This window comes from Seriola lalandi, unplaced genomic scaffold (assembly GCF_002814215.2).
Source record: "Seriola lalandi dorsalis isolate HSWRI2012SDOR001 ecotype SW California unplaced genomic scaffold, Sedor1 jcf7180002000830, whole genome shotgun sequence".
Classification (NCBI taxonomy): Eukaryota; Metazoa; Chordata; class Actinopteri; order Carangiformes; family Carangidae; genus Seriola; species Seriola lalandi.
In genome coordinates this window covers 1-8,462 of record NW_019471489.1, presented here as the reverse complement: position 1 = coordinate 8,462, position 8,462 = coordinate 1, and the positions used below count along the sequence as shown (strand labels likewise).

At 37.4% G+C, this 8,462-nt stretch overlaps 1 protein-coding gene across 2 annotated transcripts; it reads left to right on the top strand.

The window, feature by feature from the left end:
• The first annotated feature begins 612 nt into the window (after positions 1-612).
• On the top strand, positions 613-8,313 carry LOC111663050 (class I histocompatibility antigen, F10 alpha chain-like). 2 transcript variants are annotated; one of them, XM_023417102.1, is made up of 5 exons: positions 613-796; positions 5,223-5,495; positions 5,809-6,099; positions 7,083-7,367; positions 8,117-8,313. In XM_023417102.1, exons 1-5 carry the CDS (start codon positions 724-726, stop codon positions 8,296-8,298), a joined length of 1,104 nt encoding a protein of 367 aa, XP_023272870.1. In that variant the 5' UTR covers positions 613-723; the 3' UTR covers positions 8,299-8,313. The 2 variants fall into 2 exon arrangements, with proteins under 2 accessions (XP_023272870.1, XP_023272878.1); XM_023417110.2 differs by lacking the exon at positions 613-796 and adding an exon at positions 3,290-3,461.
• The last annotated feature ends 149 nt before the right edge of the window (positions 8,314-8,462 follow it).

The following is an 8,462-nucleotide window of genomic DNA, read 5'->3' as shown; positions in this document are numbered from 1 at the left end:
GGTAAAAACACTGAATAAAGGAGTTTCATGTTAAAATTCAGTGTTTCTCTTATGGTGTTCGGCAGGAACGTCTAGCGCTAACGTTTGCTTAGCTTTGGCTGTCACTCGATTAAAATATAATATAAAAATGCTAGATTTATAAAGTCAAAATGTGGCTTAAAACTGGATTGCAAGCTTCTAGCAGACAACCACAACGCTGACATCCAAGCAAAGGTGATATGTTGCCATTTACCATAATCATTCCATAGTGAGATACCTCTCTCACAGTTACCCTGGTAACCAAACCATTTCTCTAGGTTTCAAATTTGCTGCTAACTTTTGGGGTACTGTGAGTACACAGCCCATTTTCACTGAAATGTGGTGGACAATTACAAAGGAGTATGAAATGGAAAATTTGCATTCCACCACTGCTTTTGATGTATTTCTAAACTGTTGTAAATCATTTTTACTTAAGTAAAAGATCTGAATAACGATTACACCACTAGAGTTCCTTCATGGCGGTTATCTTCAGGGATCAGTCCGCCTCTTCCTCTCTGCGCTGTCTGTCGAAACCTGATTCGATGAAATCTGCCTGGCAACTTGTTCTGAATTATTTGATTGGTTGAAGCGCGCAGAAGCAGTACTGACACCAGCCAGAGAACAGCAGGCAAGACGCACACTCCTGTCCTTCAGAGAGGTGTTTTATTTTCTCCTTTTTAACAGACGTTTTGTCGTTTGAAAACCATGACTCGAGCATCGACCTGGATATTTCTGTTTCTGCCATTAATGTGGCAGAATTTGGAGCCAGCTGGAGGCGGTAAGTTGACTGTTGTCGGTCAAATTTCAAAAACGAAAGTAAATAGACGTGTTGCCTCCATTTTACAGCAGTTTACAGTTACATCTAACTAATGTCAACGGTTTATATATATGGACGTATTTCAGAAGACATGATGCTGTCTACCAGCTCCTTCTAACGCCGTGTTACATTTCTGATGAGTTTTGGACCTTTCCCATCCAGTAATATCTTCAGGTCCAGCTACACGTTGATTCCTGTCAGATATTAATGTGAGCAGTTTAGGATTGTGATGCTAAAAAGAAATATTAAAAGTTACTCACATGGTAAGCTCAAATGTAAAGTCATTACTAATGTTTACACCACTCAGTCAAACTGTTTATAACGTGATATTATCATGTAGGCTATAGTTACATAAATTATAATTAGTCTATGCACACACACAAGCTTACACTTTCAAGTTCCTATTGACTGAGTTCTTGGCAAAATCTGAAGCACTCTAGACGGTGGTGATTTAAAAAGCCTTTATTTTCTCATGGCTTCACTACAACAATAAAAACATGCCTAGCTTTTCAGCCATAAGGCCTTCATCAAGGCAAGTATATAATGGCCACCTTTGGGCTCTTCCATTTATAAGGTTTATTTTTCATATCCAAGCAGCACTCCTTGCACTTTGTTCTTATTGACGTGAATGAAGTGTGGCTGATTTAATATGTGTCATTTATCTCTATATGCACTTTCGCTGTTGTTTGCACAGTTTAATAGTAACATTTTATTCCTACTGGTACATGTTTAATTTTAATAATGTCTTGTATGTAGAGCTGAAATATAAGAAAAGTCCCATCATAATGTTGACGTCATGAAATGCCTTTAATACAAAGTAAGTATAAGCAAATTTTTCTGGTTGAGAACCTAGAGGTATCAAATGCTTGATCAACAACTAATTAGTTAACTGATTAATCTTTTGAGACATTTCTCTAGAGGAAAATGCTAAACATTTGATGGTTAAAGCTTCTACAATGTACAAATTACCCGTTTTACACTGCAGTAAAATAAATACCTTTGAAATGTTGAAGGAACAAAAACAGCTGCTTAAGGACAGGGCCAGGGCTCTGGGGAACTGTGTTATGTTTTATAGAGAAAACAACAGGTTGAATAATTGAGAAAATAATCATCAAATTAATCCACAATTAAAATAATTATTAGTTTCAGCCTAGTTATACTGTATGTATGGAATATTATGTAGTCTTTATTGCACATTTTTCAGTGCAGTGAAAACAGTCAGTCTGTCATGTATTACAGACTATTGCAGACCTGTTGCTTCACTTCCTGACATAGGTCGAGGTTAGTAGCAACCTGATAAGGAACACGATCACTTCAAAACAACAAACCACAGGCAGAACTAATAACCAGGAAATGGCAGTGGTGTGTTCACAGGTCCTTGTCACTGCGAAGCTTTCATGTGCACAGTGGTCACTTGTGTGCTGAGAGCTTCACTCAAATGAAGTCAGAGACAATATAGTTTGATATGCGTCTGGTATTGTTCTCACATGAAAGCTATCAGACATGTTGACTTGTCAGACAAGAAGGTGTCCCAGTAAACATACTGCTAAGTCAGCAGGCACATTAACGGGGCCCCAGGACTGGGACGCCTAAATAGGTTGCAGTTTTTATTAAGATTATTTGTAACACCTGTTATGACATGTCTGCTGTGAAAAGGGTATGTTGGTGAGTCTGATAAAATGTACTTAGTGTGCAGAGGTGGTCAGCATCCCAAATCCATACACATATCACCTCATAATCAATGTAGTTAGTAGAGAATTACATTAACAGTAGCCGGTGATGCATTTTCTGATGATAAACTAATCTATTAATTGACTAATAGTTGCAGCTTTAATTATTTTGTGTTCTTAGTGGAGGTGGTTAATGGTACTGGTGAGGTGGATTACTTTACCACTAATGTTTTAAATTACTAGTCTAAAATAGTACAGGGTAGAAAATTGCAAAGGGATGTATGTATATTTAATTTTATTTGGTGTGTCAGTTATGGGGCTGCAAATAAGGATTTTGATCATTGATTAATCTGTTGGTTATTTTTCAAATAGGTGAGTCCATAACATATTGAAAAACTGCCATTCACAATTTATGTGAGTCCAAGTTGTGGTCTTAAAATCGATTATTTTATCTGATCAAAAGTCCAGAACCTGAAGATATTCAGTTTACAATCATATATGTTATCGAAAAGCAGAAAATATTCACATTTGAGAAGCTGAAACCACTAAATGTTTGGATGTTTTTGCTAAAGGACTAAAATGATTAAGCTATCAAAATAGTTGTCAGTTATTTTTCCGTCAATCAATTAATTGACTAATCGTTTCAACTGTAGTCAGTTATGTGAATGAAATGATCCCATGTAGCAAAAAAAAGTCGTTGAAAAATTGGTTGCGTGGAATGTGTCACTTTACTTTACGAGCAGCCTTGAACGCACCGTCAAACAGTCAGGCAGGCGACAGAAGCAGGAAATACACCGTCGTTTATCGCGGACAGACGCAGAGTAAAAACCCAGAGCAAGCGGCGGATAAAACGCTTAAAACGAGTTTTATAAACGAGAGGAGAGACTGCATTTGGTTCAAAATGTTTCTCACCGCGATCTTTGTCCTTTTGGGGACAGGATTGACGGTAAATAGCGGTAAGTGAACATTTTTGGACACATTAATGTGCTTCAGTTTAAAAGTGAAAGTAAACCAGAGACAGTTGTGACGTCTTTAAAAAACTCTCACTTCTGTTGGTTATTTGAGTTTAATATATGAATATAGACGGTTAGTTGTTGTCTGGTTTAGTAATGTATATTTATTATATAGGCCTGCTACATAAAACAGACGGGAAAGAGGAAATTAATCGACTTAATCCAAATGTAAAATAATTGTCAGACCAGCATGTCGTTAACGCTGCATGTGAACCCAAAGGCTGTTCACCACTGTATGACTTAGCTTATTTTGGCGCTCCAAATACTTAAAAGCTAAAACAATAATATATCAGGGCTTGTCAGTGTGGTGACTAATATAATTTTCCTGAAGCTCAAGAAGATGGCTAAAAATTTTAAATTGTTTACTTTGTCAAACCAGCTGTTCAAAACCTGTAAGATATTTAATTTACCATCATATAAAACTAAGAAAGGCAGCAGTTAACCACAATGGAGTAACAGGGATTGTTTGGTATTTGTGCTTGAAGATTTACTCGAATAATTGGCTGAATATCAAAATAGTAGCAATCAACTGATTGGTTAATTGGCAAATAGTTTCGTTGTAAATGACATCTAGCATACAAGTAAAGTGGAGAAAATACATGAAAGTATAAGTTTAACATTTTTTATTTTATTTTAAGTATTGTCAACAGTAGTGTAAAAATTATGTTCTTCTTCAAATTATTGCTGCTTATTGATTACCATTTGAAACTAATGTTCTTAAGAAGTTATGAAGTCATATTCTGAGTGTTCAAAATCAGAAGGTAAACATGACGCTGTCACATTGTTCTAAGTATGGGTGTTTATTGCTCTTTAAGGTCTTTGGCTTGATTTACGAACACCGCCCTTTGACTGGTGTTGCTGAGGCGGACAGACAGCATTGTTAGGATATCTCTGATCTGGCGAGTCAAACAAATTTCTTCCCTGAGTTTGATTTTCCCGTTCTTTGTTTTCTGTCTAACTGGAGTTTTAGGGTGATACTGATGTAAATATTTGAGAGTTAATAAAATATAATAATGCTATATCGACCATCATCATTTATTTTTTACCTAAATAAAGAATATAGCTCAAACTTTTTATTTTTGCCATTTCTTTACTTCAAAATAAAATAGCTTTCTAATGGGCTCTCAGCAAATTCAGTATAACAGCAGCAGCATTGATTTTAGTGACAGTCTTACACATGTCTGAGAGGAAAAGAACCTGGTGTTCCTGCTACGTGCATTTTGCATCAGCGGTCTGCCACTGTAAAATTATTGCAGCCACTGTAATGTCATGAAGTCACAATTATACAACTCTGCAGTTGGCTTTGAATCTGAAACAACAGATAGAGGAAGTGGAGACAGGCCCAGAGTGGAATAATAAATGGAGACATAGCCAATTAGTGCAAGCTTTATTTTCTGTAAGTTCCCTAAATGTCATCAGGTCTGACAACATTTAGTTCAATAAAATTCTTCACTTTGGTGTAATACATGCTTGGGTATTTTTAACTTATAGTTTGGTGGTTGTTCATTGACTGAAATCCCAAAGGCAGGTGTCCAAATGTTTTAATTTGGGCTGAATGTAAATATTTGGATGTGCTTTCAAGGGTTCTTGCCTAGTAAATAGGTAAATAAGGACCCATCCAAAACATGCTAATCAAATCTATTGGTGCTTATCTGCCTTGTGTAATAAATATCTGTTTGTCTTTCCTTCCTGTGTGATTTCCAGAGAAGCATTCCCTCACTTACATCTACACGGCCCTCTCCAAACCTGTCGGACTCCCCGGTATCCATGACTTCACAGCCATGGGTCTGATGGACAGCAGGATGATTGACTACTATGACAGTGATAACCAGAAGAAAGTTCCCAAGCAGGATTGGATGAAAGAGAAGCTTCCCATTGATTACTGGGAGAAAGGCACACAGTCCCGCCAGAGCAAGCAGCAGTGGTTCAATGTCAACATTGGCATCCTGATGGAGCGAATGAAACAGAATGATACAGGTAGGGCCTGTGAAATGTGAGGGGCCAGGCTGGTCTGTCGATTAATTTCGATGAATAATTAGGACCAAATATAATATATGATACATAAATACACTTGCTAAAAATCAAGCTGAGCTTTATTGAAACCAATATTGTTTTTTTTATGAGATTTCTTAATGTGTCCTGTGTTTTATTCTTGTGACAAATGCATTGTGACTTCTCTCAATGATTAATCAGAAAATCACAAATATTTAAATTTGACCTCTTCTTCATCTTGTCTGGCGATTATATCCGTTTCTTTGTTGTTCATTTGTCTCACTGTCCTGCTCTGCAGACGTCCATGTCCTTCAGTGGATGCACGGCTGTGAGGGAGACCTGCAGGAAGATGGCAAGTTAAAGTTCATTCGTGGTATGGACATGTACAGCTACGATGGAGACAACTTCCTGGCCTTCGATGACACCCACTCAGTGTGGGTCGCCCCGACTCCTGAGGCAGTCCTCACCAAGAGGAAGTGGGATGGTGTTGATGTCCTAAAAGAGTACACCAAAGGCTACCTGGAGAACGAGTGTATGGATTGGTTGACCAAGTTCATGACATATGGACAAAAACAGCTAAAAGCAGCCTGTAAGAAAGATTTCTGTTTTTCATTACTATAACAATTTATTAGACTAGAAGTATAAATTAATAATAGAGGGATTAACTGGTCAAAAATGACTAGATGGATAGATAGACAGATAGACAAATAATAATTAAATTAGTCCACTTCCTTTGGCTGAGGTGTTGTATAGCCTGATGGCAGTGGGAACACAGGATCTCCTGAACCTCTCTGTTCTGTAGCGCAGTGAGATGAGATGTTTGCTGCTGTAGCTGCTTCTCTGTCCTGCCAGAATGTTGTGGAGAGGATGGTTGGTATTGTCCAAGATGGCCTCCATCTTACATTGCATGCGTCTCTCCACAACAGTCCTGAGTGAGTCCAGACTCCTGGCAAGCACAGACCCAGCCTTTTTGACCAGCTTGTCCAGTCTCCTTGTGTTTATGTTGAACATGGCGGTTAATTATTAATAATTACTTACACTTTCCAAAGGGGTGTTTACTTATGGCCATTTCCTGGCTTGTATTATTTGTGAGGGGAAGTTATTAGCTCCCTATGTGGAAACATTTTTCCATCAACACACGGTTGTTGGATTAGGGTTAAATGGTATTTTATCAAATCCAAAACATTTCAGTACCTTAATGAATCCATTTAGGTTTAGCCCTCAGCAAACCAAATCCAATACAGAACCATAATCATAATCCAACCCTAGGGAACACCGTAGTAACAACCATGATCCTTAAAATTGGTTCGGAAGAAATCTGAAAATGATAAAATATGTCACAGCAGTGGTGTTTGACTTTTTTTGTCATATTTGTGTTATAATTAAAATTGTGTATTGTGCCGATTTCATTTTGTAGTAGTAGTTACAGCTATTGATTATATTTATAATGAGTCATTCAGTTTATTATGAGGACATCAATGGCACAGTTATCATGTGGTGATATTGGTCTGTAGCATATTGCTACGTAACCACCATGCAAACAGAAACTCACGGTATGCTTTCTCTTTCTAGCTCCACCTGAAGTCCACCTGTTTGCAAAGAACTCAAAGGTTAAGACGAACATCATTTTGACATGCCTGGCCACAGGTTTCTACCCAAAAGACATCGACGTGTGGATCAAAAGGAACGGCCGTGTTCTCTATGGAGATGATGGATTAACAACCTCGGGCGTTCGACCAAATCAAGACAACACTTACCAGAGGAGAGACAGTGTGGAGATTCTAAAAACTGACAAGTCTACATACACCTGTGAAGTCATTCATAAAGCATCTGGTGTACAAGTTGAGAGGGGATGGGGTAAGAATATTTTTCTTAGTGATTTTTTTGTTGTTGTTTGTCAGGTTTTTTTTTTTTCTTTCTTTCTTTTAAATCAGACTTGTGCGTTCAGTGCTGTTTGCCCAGTGCAGTGCTGCATTATATCCATTTTCTGATCACAATCCACACGTCAAAATTTGAATGATAGAAATGACCTCGCCAATAAAGGTTGAATATGTCTTGAGCCACAAAGAAGCCCCAAGACTAGTTAGCCCTGAAGGATAATCCAGGTTTACTTTCACTTGGGAATTTCTGTTAGCTTTAGCCATAATTTCTATAAGTGACAGTGACTCAACTTCAGAGAGCGTGTCGACATAGCAACATTAAGGTTAAATAGAACAAAAAAAGATGGGGAAACCTATACAACCAAACTTATACAACTGAGATTCAAGTTGTGATAACCAGACAAACATCCATAACAATTCACTGCAGTAACTTAAATCTTCCCCTGGAGATTACTATGTCTAACACGTTTGCCTTTGTTGAAGATGTGATTGGATTAATAATTTTTCATATCACAGTCAGCAGTTATATGAGACAAAGTGTGTACTTACTGAGAAGAAACATTATTTACATAATTTATGTAATTAAATATTAGTATTACTGTCACTGAACATCGGCAGAGCCGTAGCATACATTGGCACCATGGTAAATTGAACCTAACAATTAGAAATAATGTTGAATGAAGAATACTGAATATAAAACTAATGTGAATGTTTTCTGTGTTTTAGATCACATGATTCCTCCAGAGCCTGGAGTTGACGGTGCTACCATTGGTGTAGCTGTGGCTCTGCCTGTGATCATCTTGCTTCTTGTGGTTGCAGCAGTGCTGGCTGTGTTGTACAAAAAAGGCAAATTTGGTAGGTCTAATATACACTCAGCAGTAAATATTTTAGGTACACCCAACCAATAATAATGCAGTCTAATAAAACAACTATTAAAAAAATATATGTTTTTAAAGATTATAATGTTCAATTTTCACTGAAGTCAAGACAGAAATCACAGGAGTTTCATTTTGTCCACCTCACTTAATGTGGGGTGTTATCAGTGAGGTTACAAAGACCTCTCAATAAATTA

Excerpts from the sequence above, each read along its gene's own strand:
- LOC111663050 (XM_023417102.1), top strand. The coding sequence starts at position 724 with ATGACTCGAGCATCGACCTGGATATTTCTGTTTCTGCCATTAATGTGG. Across the intron at positions 6,100-7,082 it reads AAAACAGCTAAAAGCAGCCT|CTCCACCTGAAGTCCACCTG; the intron begins GTAAGAAAGATT and ends TTCTCTTTCTAG. Across the intron at positions 7,368-8,116 it reads ACAAGTTGAGAGGGGATGGG|ATCACATGATTCCTCCAGAG; the intron begins GTAAGAATATTT and ends TCTGTGTTTTAG.